Source organism: Rhinatrema bivittatum, chromosome 5 (assembly GCF_901001135.1).
Source record: "Rhinatrema bivittatum chromosome 5, aRhiBiv1.1, whole genome shotgun sequence".
NCBI classification, from domain to species: Eukaryota; Metazoa; Chordata; class Amphibia; order Gymnophiona; family Rhinatrematidae; genus Rhinatrema; species Rhinatrema bivittatum.
The window spans coordinates 211,859,401-211,881,273 of NC_042619.1; the positions used below are offsets into that span (position 1 = coordinate 211,859,401).

General features: G+C 46.6%; 1 protein-coding gene across 4 annotated transcripts in view; it reads left to right on the forward strand.

Annotated features, from left to right (window-relative positions):
- Positions 1-1,121: 1,121 nt before the first annotated feature.
- The window catches only part of PRRG1 (proline rich and Gla domain 1), a 71,434-nt gene continuing 50,682 nt past the window's right edge, over positions 1,122-21,873 (forward strand). Inside the window, exons 1-3 of one of the 4 annotated variants that reach the window (XM_029603110.1) lie at positions 1,153-1,245; positions 15,976-16,259; positions 21,269-21,320. In XM_029603110.1, the coding sequence (XP_029458970.1) occupies positions 21,311-21,320 (10 nt within the window). In that variant the 5' untranslated portion in view covers positions 1,153-1,245; positions 15,976-16,259; positions 21,269-21,310. Of the gene's footprint in view, positions 1,246-1,384; positions 1,404-11,862; positions 11,999-15,975; positions 16,260-21,268; positions 21,321-21,873 lie in introns of those variants that run through there. The other 3 variants (XM_029603111.1, XM_029603109.1, XM_029603112.1) reach the window with 3 other exon arrangements.

Below are 21,873 nucleotides of genomic sequence, written 5' to 3' on the forward strand. Positions count from 1 at the left end.
TCCTGGAATATCAGGGCTCTCTCTTCCTTCCTCTCTCAATACTCATGGTTTTAACTCTCTTTTTTCCATTCTTTATACCGAGTATCAGTTCTCTCTCTCTCTTCCTCTCTCTGTTCCTGGGGTATCAGGGCTCTCTCTTCCTTCCCCTCAGTACCCAGGGTTTCAGCATTCCCTCTTCCTTCCTTTCTCTACCCAGGGTATCAGAGCTCTCTTTCTCCCTATATCTCCTCTCTCTCTACCCAGGATATCTGGGTTCTTTCCTCAGCTTCTGGGGTATCAGGGCGATGCATCTTCCTTCCTCTCTCATTACCCAAGGCTTCAGGACTCTCTCTCTTCCTTCCTCTTCAGGCCCTGGTGAGGTAAGCTCCACCACAGCCCCGCCGATCTTCCTGCTGTAGTTCCCTGCTTCCGCTGGCCCTGCTGCTATGTGGACCAGATGACACACCTTCACACTGCAGGCGACACACTAATGTGTCGCGACACACAGTTTGGAAAGCTCCGACTTAGGGAATAGCTACTACTATTAATTGCATCAGTAGCATGGGATCTTCTTAGTGTTTGGGTAATTGCCAGGTTCTTGTGGCCTGGTTTGGCCACTGTTGGAAACAGGATGCTGGGCTTGATGGACCCTTGGTCTGACCCGGTATGGCCTGTTCTTATGTTCTCTCTCTGTACCCAAAGTATCAGGTGTCACTCTCTCATTATCAAGATATCAGGATCCTCTCTCCCTTCCTCTCTCTCTCTGTTCCTGGGGTATTAGGGCTCTCTCTCTCTCTCTCTTCCTTCCTCTCTCTGTACCCAGGGTATCAAGTATCGCTTTCTCATTACCCAGGGTATTAGGGTTCTCTCTCTGTACCTAGAGTATCAGGACTCTCTTTCTCTCTATTCCCTCTTCTCTGTGTACCTGGAATATCAGAGTTATCTCTCTCTTCCTTCCTCCCTCTGTGCTTAGGGTATTAGGGCTTTCTCTGAACCCGGAGGGGTATCAGGACTGGCTTGCCTCCCTTCCGCTCTCTGACCCCGGGGTATCAGGGTTTCAGCACGTTCTTTCACCCGGGGTATCGGCACTCTCTCTGGTCTCTCTGTGCCCTGGGTAACGGAGCTCCGCCCTCCCCAAGCTCCGCCCCCTCAGTCGGCGAGGGGCGGCGCGCAGGCGCAGAGAGCCTCGGGGGGCAGGTGGAGTGAGGCTGTGGTGCCGCCGCTGTTCCCGGGTCGGAGGGTGGTAGCCGCAGAGCTGGCGTGAGGGTAAGTAGGAGCTGTGTAGTGGGGGGGGACCACCGTCCGGCTCTGGAGGCTCGAGCAGGCTTCCCCGGAAAGCTTTTCCGTGCCGGGGGACCTGGGGAAGGGTTTGAGTGCAGAATATCTCCCTCCCCCTGCTGCTGCATGCGAAGCTTTCTGTGAATGTAAGGCGGTCCGCGCCCTCTTTTTCCTGTCGAAACCGAGCCGAAAGTTGGACAATGCCTCTCTGGGTGTTTCCCGTTATGAGGAAGTCGGGAGGCGAGCGATCCCCGATCCCAGGGTGTGGGCCGCTGCGCTTTAATTCAGCGACGTGGAAAAGCCCTTTACAGGGACTGAACTGTTCGGTCGGTCCTGAAGTGGGAAACTTGGGAGCAGGCTTCAGCTGCTCTCGTGTGCAAGAAGTGGAGTTGAGCAAAACACAAATATACCGGGAGCCCCCGTCTTACTGCATTAACTTCATGCATTCTTTGCTTCTCGTCCTCTGGTCAGACTAGACGGGGCGAAAGATGACATTTCCAGGAAAAATAAGTGAACTATAAAAGGCATTCTGGCGATTGGGGACGGAAGGGTGGATTTTGATAATACCTTCAGAATTTAAAAAACGAAATTAACTCAAGCGCTGCCTATACCTCACATTTATTTCCTTCATGCTTGGGTCAGATCTGGCTGGGTATTCAGTTTGCAAACCCCCTAAGGGGTTTGTTTCCTTGGGGAAATTTAAATGTCAATAGGGGAACTGGTTTGTGGGTGCATGTGATTTGTCCAGGGAGGGAAGGGAGTAGGAGAGGAGCACATTTAAACAAACAAACAAACAAAAAAAGTAAGTTTCTGGGATGCTATTCTGGGAATTGAGGTTGAAATTACAAAATGTAGCAAGACTCCTGGATTGCTACTGATCCTGTCGTGATCCTCTGCTATAAATATTTCAAAGCATTTGTGAGGCACACAGGGGATCCAGTTTTTGGATCTGGATCTGTAAAGGAAGTATCCTTAGTAAATATGTGAAATGGAATTGCTCAGAAAAATGTGTGCAAACACTGACTGGACTCATGGAAATGGGTGAAGGAACAGTTTTGAATAGTTTGATACTCACGCTTTCATATGTTTTGAGGGTTTGTTTGTTTTTAGAAGTAAAACTTTCAGATGTTTTTGTAACTGTGGTGAAGACTTAATAGCTGGACCCTGACAAAACTGGCATGAAGTTGCACAAGTTTGAAGTTGTAAGCAGTAGCCAGTCTCCATTCCTACATCTTTTCCATGCATTCAGACTTCAGTCATCTTAAAAACATTTTTTTTCTTTCTACAGTGAAGAGCAAATCACATTTCCTGAGCTCATGCTTGGATCTGAAATGGCTGAACAGCATTCAGACAGTAACTCTTAAGGAGTTGCCATGGGAAATTGACATTTCAGTAGTGGAGAAGTTTGTAGGTGGAAACATAGGCGTCACAGTGGGGAAGGCCACCGGGCCATGACCCAATCATGTTTTGGTCGCCAGAATTGCTTGTGTGCAGCAGATTCCTCCAGGCTTCCTGCCTGCTCCACCACACACTTCTCTGCGTGTCTCGGGAGACCAGCGTTGGGCATGCAGAGAAGCATGGGATACAGCTGGCTTGGGGACTGGCTTCCTGAGAAAAAGGAGAGGCTGAGTGGTCCTGAGACTTGATAGGGAAAGAGGAAGATCCTGAGGAAAGGGAGGAGTCCTGAGCTAGTAGGTGGGGGGGTTCCTAAGGCTGTCTGGAGTGGGCTCATCTGAGAGACACTGAAGGCTGGGGAGGGAGTCTGGGAGTTGTTGAGACTGACTGGATATGGGAGGGAGTCAGGGCTGGAGGCAGACTAGCTGGTTGCTGTGCACAGGGGAAAGAGGCAGGTTTGGGGGAAGCAAATTACCATAAAGGGGTGTCTGAGGGGAGGATAGGGAGGTTTATGTTTGAAACACCAAGCTCCTGTGGTTGTGGGTGGTGGGGATGTTATGCAACAGACCCCTCCCCCCACGCACACACATACACCACTCTCCACAAGAATAATAACAAGAGCTCAGCATCTCCAGCATAGCATCCTCCACTCCTTACAGTGATGATGATGATGGGGCTTGGTTAAGTGTAGAAGGAAAAATATTTTTGTTCCTAGTTTTCAAGTTTTGTGCTGCATAGAGAGTCTTCATGAGGTTTCTATTTCAGTTTTTGTCTGTACATTTATAATTTTTGGTCACCTGTTCTGTATTTGGTGTTCTGCAGGTATGACTAAGCTGAGGTATTCTGCTAGCCTGTAGGATCTGTAGCAGTTGTCTTCAGTGGGTTTTCCCAGTAGCGGGCCTATACAGTACAGTGCCTTCCACGGAGCGCACTGTTAACCTTCTATTGGACGTGCGTTTTCCCTTACCCCTTATTCAGTAAGGGGCGGAAAATGCGCGTCCAAGCCCCCGAACCTAATAGCGCCTGCAACATGCAAATGCATGTTGATGGCCCTATTAGGTATTCCCGCACGATTCAGAAAACAAAATGTGCAGCCAAGCCGCACATTTTGCTTTCAGAAATTAGCGCCTACCCAAAGGTAGGCGCCCAAATTCTTCGGGCACCGGGAAAGTGCACAGAAAAGCAGTAAAAACTGCTTTTCTGTGCACCCTCCGACTTAATATCATGGTGATATTAAGTCGGAGGTCCCGAAAGTTTCGAAAAGTAAAAAAAAAAAAATAATTTGAAGTCTGCCCGCGGCTGTTGGGTCGAAAACTGGATGCTCAATTTTGCCGGCGTCCAGTTTCCAAGCCTGTGGCTGTCAGCGGGCTCGAAAACCGACGCTGGCAAAATTGAGCATCTGCTGTCAAACCCGCTGACAGCTGCCGCTTCAGTCCAAAAGGAGGCGCTAGGGACACATTAGTGTCCCTAGCGCCTCCTTTTGCCTGTTTTTACCGCTGAGCCTCATTTGAATAGAGAATCGCGCGCACAGGAGAGCGGGCGTTCGCCCGCTCTCCCGCGGACTTTACTGTATTGGTCCGTAGAAGAGGTGTATTGGTGATATAGGGCCTGGTGGAATATTTGCAGTGCAGCCTTTTCATAGGTAGGGTTGATATGGTAGATATGCTACAGGTGTGCTGAATGTCTGTTTTTTGTTTTTTTTTAACCAGGATTTTGTATTTCATAATGTGCCTGATAGAAAACACCAACTTCCTCAACTGTTTCTTAGATGATACTAGAATCTTTTAGTATGGTGAGGTGTAGGGGAAATATCCTGCTCTGTCCCCATTGTTAGAGAGGGGTGTGCGTATGGATGGCGGAGAGTTTTCTGGGGATACAGAGGATATATTTACAGAGCTGGAGGTGCAGGAGTTATAGTTGGTTTGCCTTGGACATACAATGATGAGATTAATCCTCACTCTTAAGCCAGTGTGCAGTATGTTGGGTGCATTCTCAGTCTCAGAAATTTACTACCAGGCTGCTCTCACAGGCCGATGCAGTACTGGCGTGTCTAAAATGGGCACTCGTTGAGCGCCACCTTTCCTGGGTGCGCGATTTAATATTAAAATGAGCCGCTGCTGTAAAAAGGAGGCGCTAGGGGAGATTGTGCGTCCCTAGTGCCTCCTCGGCATCGGGCGCCCGGGAGAGGTGGCTGTCAGTGCGGGTTAGGAAACGGACATTCAGTACAAGCGCCCGTTTTCTCCCGCTACCGGCACAGCATACATCTGCAATATACCCGGCCTTGACCGTATATATTGTGGGTGTATACTGGGCGCCCAGAAATTTTTTTTTTGTGATTTTTTTTTTTGTTTTGTTTTACATGATTCTGCTTTCTGTAGTTCCTCCTACTTAGTATCACGACAATATTAGTTCGAGGAATCTCAAAAAGCAGGAATTTTTGTTTTATCCAGTGAGCCCTTGAGCCCTGGGCTGGCATAAAATTTGTCAGGTTGCAATGGGTGCATTGGCCATGCGGGAAATTTCTGAATCGCGGGGATTAGCTAATAGCTTCGTCTACGTGTACTTTACGTGTGATGAGCACTATTAGCTACACGCTCGATTGAACGTGCATTTTGGACTTGCTAATCTCTGTATTGCATTGGGGGGTGTTAGGGTCGTGCATTCCAAACACAAGTTAAGCTGGGCGCTGGCCGCAGCGCATGGTATTGCATTGGCCTGTTAATGCTTGCCTTGTGCCAAAAAAAAGGGCTTTCTGAAGCTTGTACATTGTAATATATACTTTACCTGCAACATATGGAGGCGAGCTTGGGAGCTCTTGTTAGTGGGACTCTCTCTGTGTTTTTCTGCCACATTTTCTTGGTCTCTGATTGCGTCTCTTGGCACCTGATGATCTTTCTCTCTGCATACATAGTACAGAAGAGTTGCTCAGTACCAATGCTTCTATTAGTAATGCTTTTGTCATTTTCACCTTTAGCACCAAGCCTCTTATTAATTGGCCTGTGAATGAATAATTTGTATTCTGACTTACATGAAGAATGTACGTAAGAGAGAATAACATTAACTGTGAACACACAGAAATTGGCAGTGGGGTTAGGGGTGGAGCTTGATTGTCCCCGTTCCCCCCCCCCCCCCCCCCCCCCCCCCCCAACCATAAAGGAATTCTGCTGCCCCCTCAGAGGATATGATGGGTCCAGGGAAGGGGGCTCGGCAAGCAGCACTTTTTTTTTTTTTTTTCTTTTTAGAAGTTCAGCCATCGAAATCACTTGAGAGGAAATATTTATAAGATGACTGAATTGTGAAAGATGCACGAATGGAGACTGGCTGGCTACTGTTCACAAATTTTAGATTTGTGTGACTTCAACCCCTTTCTGCGTCTTCATATGGACTCTGGTCAGGATCCCGCCATAAACCTTTCGCCAGAGAAACAAAAACGTCCAAAGGTTTTACTTCTAAAACATAATCCATGAAAGGATGAGTGTACCAAACTATTCAAAACAGCTTTTTTTTTTTTCTTCAAACTCTTACCATGCATCCAGTGCATGCACGCCTCTCTTTCTGTGTAATTCCAGTTAGGTGGGTTTCACACACACACACACACTAAGGATAGTCTTAAACTGGGAGAAGGGAGAATGTGATCTCCCTGCTGAGCAGGGCAGTTCATATTTTCAGGTTGGTTGTCAGTGGGCGTTATCTGTTTTCCTGCTGCCTAGGGGGAAGAGCAAGGGCAAGGGACTAGCATGTTTCTTGTAAGAATGGCGTTGGCAGCCAATGCACGGATCAAAGCAGTGGGCTGTGATTTGGCCGCAGCATCTGTTTTTAAGTATTTTTTTAATATTTTGAATCTGGCTCTGTAATAATAGGACATTGGTTTTAAAGAGGGGGATGGCATTCGTTCATGTTTTCGGGTTGAGCACCGTGCAGGAAATGATAGGAGCTTGTGATTTCTGGGAAGAGCATCTGCTTTAAAGCTCAGTCCTCCCTTTTTAAATTGATTGATTTTCTATTTTATTTTATTTTTTTTTTTAACATGGCGCTTGTAATTGATTGTAGAAGCAGTGCAACAGTTGGACCCGGGCTTCTGATGTCGCCACCAGAACATAGATTTGTATATGGAAGTGCGATGTCATGGCAGGAAGACCCCCTCCTGTGATGATGTCACTGCAGGAATAAAGTCCATCTTTGAAAGCACTGTGAGGTCATGGCAGGAAGATGCCTCCTTAGATGGAAGCGCGGTGAGCTTGGCAGTGGCCTTGTAGAAATTAAAAGCAGAGTTTCCATTATTGCAGTAGTTCTTTACAAAGAGGATATAAAAAATGGCTAGGAGTGTGCCAAAATCAAAGCCTCGTATGTTAAAACACGAAAGGAACTCTGGACAGGAAGCATCTTTGCTATAACATCACTGCGGGATTTGGTGTTTGTGTAACATGGAAATACATCCACTTCTTACAGTGTGGATATCCTTCTGCTGGGCCGGGAAGTGAGAGATGGGAGCTGGCTGCATGGCATTATCTGGTGGTTTTGGGGGTGTTGTCTTGGCTGCTTTCTCTGTTAAGAGACAAAGGTTAGGAGTGTTTGTGGCAACATGTGACAGTGCTTCGCTGTGACTCCTGCGTGGAGGGCAGAGGAATAAAACAGCCCCCTCAGCTCTTTTTTTTTTTTTTCTGTTTCTCTCCCTTGTTTTGCTTCATTGTTATGCATGTTGTCTCGTGGAAGGCTTTGCGAGGAGAGGGGGTAGGGGCCTAGACGAGGCGTTGCGGCTGTTTTTCAGGATTGCGGCGTAAAGCCATTTGGCCTGCCAGCTCCTCGCTTGTGAATGGTCATAGTGCACGGCCTGGTCACCCAGGGCTAGAAATGTGTGTGTGAGAGAATTTCTGAACAAAACCAAAATCTAGGCTTTTAAATTTACTGGAGAAATTGCTGCTTCTCCAAATATTTCCATTCTAGGATTGAGCAGGAGCCAACTTTTCAAAATGATTTGGTGGTACTAAACTCAAGACAAATCGTCCTTTCCCTGGATATATAAGAAAGGAGTTTGCTGGTGCTCAAGCACCCACTGTGCCTACTTACAGAGCTGGCTGCTACGATAGGATTCAGCAGGAGCATTTTTGGATGAAATGAGCAAATAAACCCCACCAAAGTGTCATTTTCACCATTGCTGGCTGTTCACGCTATGTGTGGGGTCCATGCTGGCAGAAGTGGCTCAGATCAAACAGTGCCCCGATTTGAAAATTGTTGATGGTGGCCCTTTCCCTGCACCCAGTTCTCAGCATGGATTTGGGAGGGGGGAGCAGGGTGCATGCAAGTGAGCAACAGCTTGGTGGTTGTAGGAGTTCCATCTCCCCTGCTTCTTAGATTTTTCACTTTTTTTTGGATCAGTTGTTTTCTTTGATTCTTATTCTTGGCTCTCCTTTCCTTTTCAATTTCATATTTTAAGTCTTCTGGTTTCCCACAGTTTAGTGGCATCAGCATAAGTAGTTCCCTGATTTAATTAGAGCTGTAGTAATGGGGGAGTAATTAGCTTTCCAAAGCTTTAAACATGAGAACAGGATGGGACTCGGGCTGGGAAAGGGGATCGTAATGATTTTGCTTATTTGAGCTGCCGGGTGAATTCCCAGACAGTGTTCGCTCATGCCACTACATTACCGCTCCTCCCTTGACCCAGGGCCCTGGTGATTTTCAGGGCTCTTATAAAGTTAGTTTGCAGGTCGGTTGACTGCCTTCTTTGCGTGCTAAAAAATTGGCAATTACTGCTCTACGGCTTCTGTACTTGTAGCCACCCTGAGAGGAGACGTGCCCGGAGCCTGCTTGCCTACGCATGGGTGCCATTTACACGTCTTCCCTGCACCGAAAGCAGGTGCCAGTGACCGTGCTCACTCTGCACCCGAGGCATTGTTCAAAGCCTAAGTTCCTGCGTGTGCTTTTGCTTTGGAAATCGTCACAAAGCCCGTGCGTGAAAAGCAAGCGTGGACTCTCTCCCCGGGCAGGCAGCTTGCTTGTGGCGCCCTGCCTTTCTTCCTAATGACACAAGAGGAGAAAGCTCGGTGCATAAATCTTCCCGCACCGTTTGGGCACCCAGCATGGCATGGCTTTGCTTCGCTTCAAGGTTATCTCTCCCAAATGTCGTGCAATGCTTTGACTTTGTTATACAGCGAGAGCCCTGCCTCAAAGCTTGTGCTCTGTTAATCTATTACACAGTAACGCGGACATGATGGCAAGACCATAATAATGTACTCCCCTGCAAGGAGATAAACGTTGCCAGCCACAGAAGCTTAACTTCATCTTATCCGAGTCAGTTCTTGATTTTTCTCACTTTTGCTCCACCACCCCGAGTAGATGAGCATTAAGCGCATCTGCTTAATCCAGCAGTGTCTCCCCATGTCTTACATATGTGCTTTGTAAGACTCTTAAGCAGCTTTCATGACTAGTGAGACTATTGCCTGACCGTCCAGCCTGCTAGGTCCCTGTGGCCTTCTTGAGTAGGACCACCTTCACCAGCAACGTGCCAGTACCAAAACTTTATGCTTCTGGGAAGTTATAGTCAGCTGATGCTGCAGGCCGTGGGTGTAGCCAGGTTGGTGTCACTTGGTCATAAGAGCGGCCGTGCTGAGTCAGTCCAAGGTTCATGGAGCCCAGCGTCCTGTCTTCAACAGTGGCCAGTCTGAATCACGTGTACCCAGCAGATCCCATAAATCTAATTCCTGTTAATCACTCCGGGGGATAGCAGTGGCTTTCTTTAGTCTACCTGGCTAATAATCGGACCGATACAGAAAGAAGCGCGGGAGAGCCGGCGAGCGCCCGCTCTCCCGATGCGCGCACAGGCCAGTGTCCTGGGCGTGCGGTTCAGTATCGGCCCGCATGCAAATGAGGGCCCACGGTAAAAGGAGGCGCTAGGGACACTAGCGCGTCCCTAGCGCCTCCTTTTTGACAGAAGCAGCGGCTGTCAGCGGGTTTGACAGCCGACACTCAATTTTACCGGCGTCGGTTCTTGAACCCGCTGACAGTCACGGGTTCGGAAAACAGACGCCGGCAAAATTGAGCTTCCGTCTTCCAACCCACGGGCTGCAGGCAGATTTAAACATTTTTTTAAACATTTTTTTTATTTTTGGGGTCTCCAACTTAATATCGCTATGATATTTAGTCGGAGGGTGTACAGAAAAGCAGTTTTTTCTGCTTTTCTGTACACTTTCCTGGTGCCGACCGAAATTAAAATGTGTGGCTTCGCTGCACATTTTGCTTTCTGTATCGCGTGGGAATAACTAATAGGCCCATCAACATGCATTTGCATGTTGCGGGCGCTATTAGTTTCGGGGGGAGGGGGATGGCCGCGCATTTTCGACGCCTATTACCCCTTACTTGTATAAGGGGTAAAAATAGCGCGTCGAAAACGCGCGGGCAAACAGTGCGCTCCACCGGAGCGCATTTTACTGTATCGCCCGAATGTGTTCTGGACTTTTCCTCCATGAACTTATGCAAACTTTTAAACCCCGCTATGCTAGTCGCCTTGACCGTGTCCTCTAGCAACAGTTTCCACAGTTTGATAGTGCGCCGAGTGAAAAAAGTAGTTTTTGTGATTGATTTGGGAGCATCATCTTGTTTTATTATTGTTTGAAAGGGTAAATAATCCTCTGTGTCTGTTCTACCCCACTCATGATTTTATAAACCTCCATCCTATCTTTCCCTTAGATGATTCTTGTCCAGGCTGAATAGCCCTGGCTTGTTTAGCTTTTCTTCATGGGGGAGCTGCTCCATCCTCTTTATCATATTTGTTGCTCTCCTCCGTACCTTTTCTAGTTCCACCCTGTGTGTTAGGATGGGGCGAGCAGAACTGCATGCAGTACTGGAGGTGCCCTTGCAAACTCTGCGCGCAGTAAATAAGTGACTCCTTGTGGTACCCTCCACTAGATCAGCCCCCTCGTCTAACTGAAACGCATCGGTGAGTCCCTCTCTTTTTTTGTAGGGACAATTCTCTGGCATGCTTTAGCAGATAAACTGCAAGCAATCACAGATTGCGCTCCATTTTATGAACAATCCAAAGACATCATTTCAGGAGGTTTTTCCGTAGTAAGAAGGAGCATTTTTATTTCATCATGGAAACCTAACTGTGTATATGTTGTGTTTTATCATTGTATGTTTGTCTGTGGACTTTTGCATTCCATGTTTTAGTATAATCCGCCTAGCACAGTTGGATTTCTGTCCATGAAATATAAAAGTTTATAAATAAGGTGTCCCACCATGGCTCAATACAGAGGCAATAGGATACTTTTTGTTTTGTTCTCCATTCCTTTTTGGATTTGCAGAAGGCATTTGACAAAGACCCCATGAGCATGTCCCTCAGCATGGGTGTGGTGTCCACAGGCACCACCAGCTTAAAAAAGTGTGTACTCTGCACCAGCAACTAGAGAGGCCATCGCTGAGGTCAGGGCAGCTTCAAGTGCCTGGCTTCTGGCGCTCACACCACGGTAACCCAACACCAGCTTGGCCACCTGCCCGGTGCGACTTTCCCCCACCTCCAGTCTTGGGTGGTTTCCCCCTAGTTATGTTGACGCAGGGGCAGGACTCCCTGAAGCTGACATGGGAACCGCATGCAGCAGCCAGCCTGCCGCACTACAAGGGGGAAATGAGAACAGCCTGGTCCGCTGACCCTACTGCTGCTGCTGTAGTGGGAATCGGGGGGGGGGGGGGGGGGAATCTGTGTGACAGGGAGCCAGGAAAGACTGTGGATGGGTGCTGGCTACAGGGGGAGGGGGAAAGGCTGGGCAGGGCTTGGGAGGACCCACAGCGCGGAGTGGGGGGGGGGGGGGGGGAGAGCTGTTTTGGTTGGGTTGGGACCTGCCGTTGCCACTGGAGGGAGGGAGAGAGCAAGCAGTGCAGCAGGAGCTGCTACCGGTGGGAAATGGTTGCAAATTCTTCTCTTTGAGGTGGCTCTTATTTTTATTTTAAACATTGTGCATAGGGGAAGTCATTTTCAAACTGGCTTCTTTCAGCAAAAAAAAAAAAAAAGCTTTACCCACGGAAATTGTGTGACTAGTAACGCTGGTATGTGAGTCCTTTTACGTAAGGGAGGGGTGTTCCAGGGGCTGGAGTGTGTCTGGGACTTGAGCACGTTCTCTTTGATTTTAAAAAGCATGCTCATAAATTCTCTCACCAATATTACGCGCACCAAATGGTAGGCAAAACTGTGTGTGTGTGTGTGTGTGTGCTTTTTTTCAGTCAAATAGTGGCAGCTGATTTTCTGGTGCACCCCCAACATCAACAGTGTCCCTACAACCCTGCTCTTCAGAAAATTAAAAAGTCATGGGATATCTTATTGTAGACTGTTCATTGGTTTACAGACAGGAAGTAGAGGGTAAGTCTAAATGTTAATTTTTCCAAATGGAGAAAGGTCATTAGTGGAATACCCCAGGGATCAGTACTGGGACCTATGCTGTAAATGATCTGCTAGCAGGAACGAGTGAAGTGATCAGATTTGCAGATGACATGAAATTAATCAAAGTTCTTAACCCAGCAGTGGATTGCAAGGAACTACAGAAAGATTTTATGTGCCCAGGAGCCTGAGCATTTGAATGGCAGATGAAATTTAATGTAGAAAAGTGCAAAGTGATGCACATAGGGAAAAATAATCCCAACTACTGGTGCATGATGCTGGGTTCCCTAGTAGGAGTCGCCAGCCAGGAAAAGGACCTTGGAGTCCTTGTGAACATACGTCGAAATGCTCAGCTGAGTGTGTGGTAGCGATGATCAAAAAATGCAAATAAATGTCAGGAAAGATCTGAAAAAGAAATGGAGAATACAATGGAAAATAATCATATTGACTTGGTTGATCCATGGTGCGCTGGCACCTTGAGTAGTACTGTGTGTAGTTCTGGTTGCCCCATCTTAAAAAAGACACAGCAGACAGGTGTGAAAGGAGGGTGACACAAATGATAAAGGGGATAGAACAGCTCCCCTATGAGAGGCTATATAGGTTAAGGCTCTTCAGCTTGGAAAAGAGATGGCTGAGGAAGGGGGCCTCAGACATTTATAAAATCTGGTGTGGGATTGAACAGGTAAGGGTTCTTTACCTGTCTAATAATACTAACAACCAGCAGATTCAAAACGAATAGTATAAAACACTTTTTCACTCAACGTGGAATCTGCTGCCAGAGAACGTGATCATGCCTCATGCAAGCTTTTAATCTTGGCAACTGCTTTAAAAAATTTTTTTCTAACTAATTTCCTCATTCTGTCATAAATCTCCCTTTTTAAAGTTGTATGCTACTGCAGTAGTTTTATTTAATGTGCTCCCTTCAGTGGTTAAAGGCGAATTTGATTGCATTACGATCACCACTGCTTGGCAGCCCCACTACAGTAATCCGTTGTACCAGGTTTTGCGTTCCACTGAGGACTTAGATCTAAAGCATTTCGTTGGTTTTAGGATCAGCTGCTCCATGAAACTGTCCGTTTATGGTATTTAGAAACCTCTCTAACCTGTCCTGTTGAGACTTTGACCCAGTCAGTAGCAGGGAAATAGAACACTCCCATTATTATTGTATTGCCAGTTCCGATTTCTGCTAGCATTTCAACGTTTCTTCAGTTTGGCCAGGTGGACAATACTATGCCCCTGTTGCTATACCTTTACCCATCTGACATGGAATTTCTATCCATAAGGATTCCTCAGTGCATTCTGTTTCTTGCAGGACTTTTGTGTTGCTTGACTCTGTTATCCTTCACATATAGTGCCACCCCTCCACCAGTCTGCCCTGTCATGTTGATATTATTTGTACTCTGGTATCAGTGACCCATTGGTTATCCTTCCACCAGGTCTCTGAGATGCTTATAATGTCCATATCCTCTTATAATGCCTTACAGTCTAACTCACCAGCCTTACTATTCAGGATTCTGGCATTTGCATATAGATTTTAGAAATACAAATAAAGAAAATTTAAACTTGTACTCACAGCCTGCTTATTAGAAGATGATGCAGGCAGTTTGGAGTCATTCATAACTGTGTGCTCTTTGATTTAAATGAAGCTGGGCTCCTTCAGCCTTTACCACATCCTCTCTCTTCCCTGTTTTGCCAGAATCCTTGTAACACACCTCCCTCCAAATCATGCACTTCAGAGCGCCTGTCAACTTTCCCACAGATTCAAGTTTAAAAGCTGCTCTATGCCAGCAGCTTGCTTCCACCCTGGTTAAGATGGAGCCCATCCTGTCAGAATACATTTATTTAGTTAGTTTAAAAATCCATTCTTGACCGCATGCTCCACAGATCACTGCAGTTTACAATAAAACATATAATAAAATGTGAAACATACTTCACGACATTTATTTTATTTATTTATTTAAAATCTTTTCTATACCATCGCTAAGTTATATACCATCGCAATGGTTTACATGTAGGCGCATACGTTAATGTAGGTGAATGCGTACTATAGTACATTCTAACAGGTGCCACAAAAGGTTCAGTTACAATATATCGTTAAAGACAATCAATTGTTTAGTGGAGTGGGTCATGACCAGGTGTACCTGTAAGGTACTGTTCATGGGTAAAATTCATATTCATAGTGTTTCCAATTACGTTTGTTGTGATATAGAGTTCATAGATTATTATAATGCACATTCTTAGAATAGTGCTGTGCGCTGGTGCTCTTCTGCCTATTCCTGTATATTTTCTACTCTCCAGTCTCTATATAAAATGCTTGTTTAAAAAGCCATGTGTTTAAACTTTTCTTAAAGGTTTTGAGATCTCTTTGTAATCTGATCTCTAGGGACATTGTGTTCCAAAGTGTGGGGCCTGCTAAAGATAAGGCTCTTTCTCTCACTTGGGTTAGTCTTGCTCTTTTTACTGAAGGAATGGTTAAGAGTGCTTTATTTGCTGATCGAAGGTTTCTGCGTGGGACATGTACTCGTAATGCTGTGTTTAGCCACTCCGCTTTTTCATCATGTATTGGTTTATGTATGGTACATAGGGCTTTGTATTTTATTCTGTGTTCAATAGGTAGCCAATGTAATTCTGCCAGGGTTTCAGTTATATGGTCCCTCCTCCTTTTTCCGGTTAGTATTCTAGCTGCTGTGTTTTGAAGTATTTCAAGTGGCCTTAATGTTGAATTCAGGAGTCCTAGTAAAAGAGCATTACAGTAGTCAGTGTATGGACATAACTCCATACATAAACTAATATGCTAACGCTCCCCTTCCCCAGTCACTAAAAAATCTAAAGCCCCCCCTTCCGTCATCCACGCATTAGGCTCTGGAGCTCTGCCTGCCTCTGGAGTCCTGCGTGTGGAACAAGGAGCATTTCTGAGAACGCAACCCTGGAGGTCCTGGATTTCAATTTCCTATCTAAGAGCCTAAATTATGCATTTAAAATACGTGAGAAAGAACATTGTCTTCTGAGGTGAAAATATCACTTGCAACATGATTTATATTATATTTACATGCATTCCTGTGGTGCCAGCCCTGCAAAAAAAAAAAAGATTGAAACCTATATGGTATTATGCTTATGGTGATGTGGGCTTGGCTCTGAGAAAGCCATAAGTAAACTGAATTACAATTACAATATAGTAAACCTCTCGTACCAAAATGGCACTAATTGCCAGCATTCAAACAGTAACAAACTTACCTATGAAATGACAATACTGCAAATAGTATACCAGGTCCTAGAATGCCAATGTACCTTCTATAAAGAAAACAAGTTAAGCCAAACTGCTACAGATTCTACACTAGCAGAATTCCTCACCTCAGTCATAGGTGCAGAACTCAGACTCAAATACAGAATAAAAAGACCATAAAGTATAAATAGAAACATACAGACAAAAACTGAACTGGAAACCGCAACAAGTCAGACTCTGTATGAAGTGCACCAATAGAAAAACAGAAACATCACCATTCCTCATGAAACAAACAAAATCAAGAAATGTAATAGTAAAACCATTGTAATAAAAGAGAGATTTCAAAACAGCTGACAAACAGATCATCTAATAATTAAAAAGTCATAAAACTTTCCAAATGCCAATAAAATCTTTAAAAACAGTAGACATAAAAAAATTAAAATTAATAAGGATAAAAATAAATCCCCTGCTTTCCATACTTGGGACCTTTTTGATTTCCAGATGCCATGAGGTTGTTGTGGGTTAACGTGAGAAGAGTAGGGGTTGTTGTACACATGCTCACTCTCACTCACATGCACGCACTCGCTGTCTTTCGTGCTTAAACTCACATACACATACATGCACACTTGCACTCTGCCATGCTTATTCTCTCACACACGCGGCCTCTCTCTCTGCCATGCTCAGTCACACACAAACACAATGCTGTCTTTTTTACTTGTTTTGTCCCATCTCGAAGCACAAGAAGCAGCAGCGGCCGCCTCCTTCGGCCCCACAGCCTGCCAGACTCTTCCCCCTCCTCGCCTCTGGGTGCGCTGCTTCTGCTCTTGAAGGAAGGCCGATGCTGCATCTTCGGGCCAATGGCCTTTGCTGCTCCTGACTGCGGTAGAAAAGAAGATTCTTCTTGCGACCCTGCAGGCCACGCTGCTGTTTCTGCTCCTGAGTGTTGGGTGGAGGAAGGCTGATTCTGCTTCTGTGATCCCGCAGCTGGACAGGGTGGCCCAGTGCATCTTCTTCCCACTGGTGAGCTGTGCTTCCCGCTTCCGATGACTACTCTCACAGCCCCCTTGCCCCACCCCCCCACTGCTCCTGATGGCAGAGGGGAGGGGATCCTGCACAGGCCGCCTCCCTGAGCAGCAGGGTTGGTATTCTTGTTCTGATTTGTCTCCTCCTCCTCCTACAAAGATGGCCCAGAGAGGAGGAGGGGACACCAAGAGCAGGTACAAATCATCATCATCATCTCTCCCCGGCGGCAGAGCTCTTGAGGACCAAGGGCTATATCAGGAGGAAGAAATACAATGTGGCTGAAAATTGCCTGAGAAGAATGGTGGCGCTCCACGGTGGATGACGCCTCTGGCCATGGCCATAGGCTGACTACAGCTCTGTTTCTATGTCATTGGTACCCCCATATACCACAACAGCTGGCTCCTTCCCAGCAGTCGCTAAAATCCCACCTAGGTGATGTGTGGGGTCTGCTACAAAGCAATTCTCATGCCCACCAGCCACCCTGCTATCTGTGTTCCTAATGATTGAATCGCCAATGATAGGGGCCGTCCTAACCCTTCTCTCATGGTGTGAGAGGATAAGGCAGTTTTTCCCCTCCTTTTTTTTTTTTTTCAAGGCCAAGGCAAACCTGCATTATCAAAAATGATGTGTGGCACACCAGCCTCCACAGAGCAGGCACTGCAAACATGGGAAGGATTCATGGCCAAAAAAAAAAGAGCTAGGGAAACACAACTTCCAAGTTTTCAAACAAAGGGAGAGAGGGGGTGGAAACACACTTGACCCGGTCACAGTGGTCCAAGTCCCCCTCTGTACATCTGCAGGAGATGGGATAAGTCGGTGGAGAGCGGGCACCTGTCTCATTACCTTGGCTGCCACATGTGGCTGCCAGAGCTGCTTCACTGCTGCTGACAGTGAGTCACGTCTAGTGCTCAGTGCATAGTCTCCAGCCTGGTGATGAGACAGAGGCTTGAAAGGATTCCAAGGAGATGACTCAGGAGGAGGAAGATGAGGTGCTATGTGCCAAACAAAGCAGGGCTCAGCTATTCAGGTCCCGCATGCTCCCCATGAATTGCCACACTAGGAAGAAGAGGCATGCATGGTTACACGTTCTCAGAAAAGAGCCAGTGCTGGGGGTTTCTTCTAGCTGCAGGGTGCTGGCCTAGATCTGAGCATCACGCACCCGGTGATGTTTTCCAAGGCACACTGGTTAGGAAAGATTGGGGTAAGGCATCAACTGGGTGGGCAGGTTCTAGGTACGGGACTGCTCCCTGCCACACACTCACAGGTCATCTCCTATCTGGTGACTTTCTCCTCTAAAGCAGCAGAGGAGCTGCCAGACTGGAATTGGAACCACTTTACTATGTCCCTAAACATCTCCTCTGCACAGCTCTCTCCATCTACTTCCATTCTGCCAGGTCTGTCCTCCGGAGACTGCACCCGTTCTCTGAGAGCACACATACAGCATCGTTCTAACAGGTACCTGTGCAGAAGACTGGATAGCCGCCTCCTGTCTGCCTCTTAACGTGGAGATGTTTTAAAATTTTTAAAGCTGTTTAAATAGCAAAAATGCTTAATCAAACTAAAAAACTAATTTTAGGTGTTTTTTTATGTTAGTTTTGTCAACGACCTGCGATAGGACTAAATTTAGTCAATTACTAAAACAAGGTTAATGGTACTTTGTGTTAAATCCCTAATTGACTGTTTTGAAACTTTTCTTCCTAATTAGGGGTAACAGTCTATATATTCAAAATTATGATTGGGGAGGGTGGGCAGAAATCAGACACCAGAGATTACTTGTCCAGGAACCAGCTGTCACTGTTTGTTTCTCAGAGAAAGCAAATGAGTCGTACAGACTCAAAATTACTTTCCCAACACACAAATATACACTCAGAATTAAATGTTAGCCCTAAATTTAAATGCAAGATTATGTCAAACTCTCACTAAACATTCCTTTGTGAGATGTTAGCACACTTTACCAACCAGCAGGCATGGCTTGTGCTTACTGTAAGTCCTTTGTCCACTCTGGTTTTTTTTTTTTCTTATTGGTTTTTTTTTTTTTCTTATTGTCTCCCTGCCTCTGCCCTAAAGGGTGGGTTGTTTGCCGTATTGCAATTGTGCCACTCCAAGGCCTAGCATAAAAGCCAAGGTGCCCACTATGTGGCAACTCTGTTTGCACATTTCTGACTTGGGGCCTAACCGCTCATCCCTGCAAAGAATCAACAGAGGAGGAGGAAAATCCTCCATGTTCTGGGATGCAGCATTTTTACTTGGGTGTAGTTGCAGCAACGGAAACGATACTTGACACTTTAAGGAGAACGTTTAAAGAGAAACGCAGCTTGTATTTTTAAATTAATTTTTAAATTACTTATAATATTAAATCATGTATCTGAGGAATTTCAAGTCAAAAGCACTGATGGGGGTGCTTTACAAGCTGTTTTATGTTCTGGGTCACCCAAAAAAAAAAAAAAAAAGCCTTGTGAAATGGAGACGAGTGGAGCAAAGAAGGTGGTGAGCTAGAGGGGGCAGCATCACATGGAGATCATAGATCTCAGCCACAATATTAAACTGTGAAGCCCATGGAACTGTTTTCTGAGGACCTGTTATGCTGGAAACGCCCAAATCTTCTGGACTCTGACACTGCTCACTCACAGGCTGATACAGTACAGTGCACTCCGGTGGAGTGCATTGTTAGCCTGCGTTTGGCCGCGCGTTTTCGATGTGCTATTTTTACCCCTTATACAGTAAGGGGTAATAGCACGTCGAAAGCGTGCGGCCAACCCCCCCGAAACTAATAGCGCTCGCAACATGCAAATGCATGTTGATGGACCTATTAGTTATTCCCGCGCGATAACAGAAAGTAAAATGTGCAGCCAAGCTGCACATTTTACTTTCAGAAATGAATGCCTGCCGGCACCGGGAAAGTGTACAGAAAAGTAGAAAAAACTGCTTTTCTGTACACCCTCCGACTTAATATCATAGTCGGAGGCCCCAAAAATTTTTAAAAAAAATTTTAAATGTGCCTGCGACCCGCGGGTCGGAAGACGGATGCTCAATTATGCCGGCGTCAGTTTTCCGAACCCGTGGCTGTCAGCGGACTCGAGAATAGACGCCGGAAAATATGAGCGACAGCTGTCAATCCCGCTTACAGCCACCGCTCCTGTCAAAAAGGAGGCACTAGGGACGCGCTAGTGGCCCTAGCGCCTCTTTTTACCGCGGGCCCTCATTTAAATACTTGATCGCGCGCCCAGGAGAATGGCCTGAGTGGGTGCTTGCCTCGGAGCGCCGGCTCTCCCGTGGGATTTACTGTATCAGCCTGTCAGTAAGTGGAGGAAACGTGTCACAATTTGAAAATTGAATTTTTAATTAACTGGTCAGAATTCCCCTCTCTTGTAATTAGGACCTAAATATGCATGACCCTAGAGGGGGGGACATGATGGATATTCTGGTACCTCAAAGGTATAAACTGTGCACAGGCAGACACCAGTTTTCAGAGTGAAGGGTACTCTATGGTGTCACGGACCCCTTCTGGGAATCTGATGAAAGCTAAGTAACCCCCACCCCCTTCCAGGAAACCGTACATAAAACACACTCTCACTCACACTCTTTCTGTGCCTGGTTCACAGACCCCTCCCCACCAAAGCCCATCCATGGGTCCCAGTTTAAGAGCCTCCCACTGTACCACAAAGGGTCACAGTATGAAGTTCCAGGTGCTCAGACTCAGGAGCAGTATCGGAAAATATTTTTTCACACGCAGGGTGGTGGATGCATGGAACGGGCGCCCGGGGAAGAGGTGGAGGCAAAGAAAAGTCTTATGATGGGGTGGAGAGGAAGTGAAGGGGAGGCCAGGGATTAGCTGGGGCCTGTGGCATTCCTCCGAGAGCGAGGTGGAGTGAACAGGATGGGCCTAAGGGTCCTGGTCATATTCTATGACCGTGGTAGGAAAAGATTGACAAAGTCTTACCTTCTAGTCTTACAGTATAATAGCTTGAAAAGTGCTGTAACTTTATGCAAGTCCAGTGCTTCCACTTCATTGCTGCCCTTTCAGAAAAGCTTGGGGAAGGGGGGGAGTTTAGATGATATTTATGTAGTGCCTGGTCACTTCTGACCGCACCCCTTTCCCTCTGTCTCGCACTCCACATCTGCCCAGGTGTTTGCTACAGATATGCAGCATGCATAGTTTCTTTTGTGCATGCTTTTGTAAAGATCTTTCTGACATTTGTCTGGATGGCAGGAGCCTTCTGAGTTCTAACAGGATATTTTGGTTTCCTACACTTTGTCATGAGTTGGTGATATGAGATGGATGGTTGTCTACCATTATCGCACTGAGCCCCAGCTAATATCTGCTCACGGGTTCCAAGCCTCCACCGTCTTCCCCTCCCCCCATACCTTGTTTTCTAAAATGTAATAAATTCCGCCAACCTCCCTGCTTGTGTGCCCTTTCTTCCCGAGTTTTGCTGCTGGCATCGGTGATGGCGCAGTGGCTGATGGCTCACTTAGGTATAGCAGTGTTTCCCAGACCTCTCCAGCAGGCACACCTAACCAGTTAGGTTCTCAGCATATCCACAATGAATATGCATGAGATAGATTTACATATATCGGAGACTTCCAGACTATGCAAATCCATCTCATGCATATTCATTGTGGAAATCCTGAACACCAGACTGGCTAGGAGTGCCTCCAGGAGATGGCTGGGAAACCCTGCTAGATAGGATTTGGTTGGCTGTATGAACACGTGACACGTTCACTGCCCGTTGCCAGGCACATTCAGTAAGTGGTGCAGTGTCGCTATGAAAGCAGATTCCTGGCCTTGAGGGGTGGGTTACCCTTCCGGTCCGTGAGTCCCTACAGTTATGCCCTTCCACCCCACTCCACCCCTGCATATTTCACATTTTCTCCTCTGATGCCACTGCAGCAGACCTCAGTAAAGCTCCATAGCCCATAACTCTGTTGCATTCTTTCTTCAGTTCTTGGGTGATCTGTTTCTGTCTGCTGTATTGAAATGGGATCTTTCTTCTTTTGATTTCCAGGTTCATAATACTCCTGTGCTGTGTCTGGGACAGGAGAGAAGAATGGGCAGTGGTAAGTGCGATGCTGAGAAGATGCGTCCTATCTAGAAGTGCATGTTGTGCCCTACAAGTGACCTTTTCATAGCATTGGATTTGCTTCTGTAAGATCATTGCCTGTGTCTGTGTTTTCTCGCCTGCCTTGTGACCTATTTTATAAGTCAAGACATGCAGGAGATGGTGCCTTTTCATGTCTGAAAATCCCCCACATTGAATGCTTCCACCACCTTCCATTTTTAACACATCTAAAAGCCCATGCAAGAACAAGGAGACCCAGGAATTAGGCCTCCGGAGAAGAGGGCGGAGCCAAACAGCTGCGCTTTTGAGGACTGCAGGTGTATTGCTGCTGTCAGAAGCACCTGAGTAAAGTACCTGTCAAAACGTAATTGTGGCATCCAGTCAGTGTAATGGCTGGTGGTAGCAGCATGGTGACCTGGTGCCCCAGGCAGGCGCCTCTGATCCACCCTTTCCAATGGCCCTGTCCTTTCTGTAGACTAGACCGTGAATGACTGCAGCTCTGACATGCCCTCCCACACACCTGTCAAGCCCCGTCCAAATGCCAAATTTGC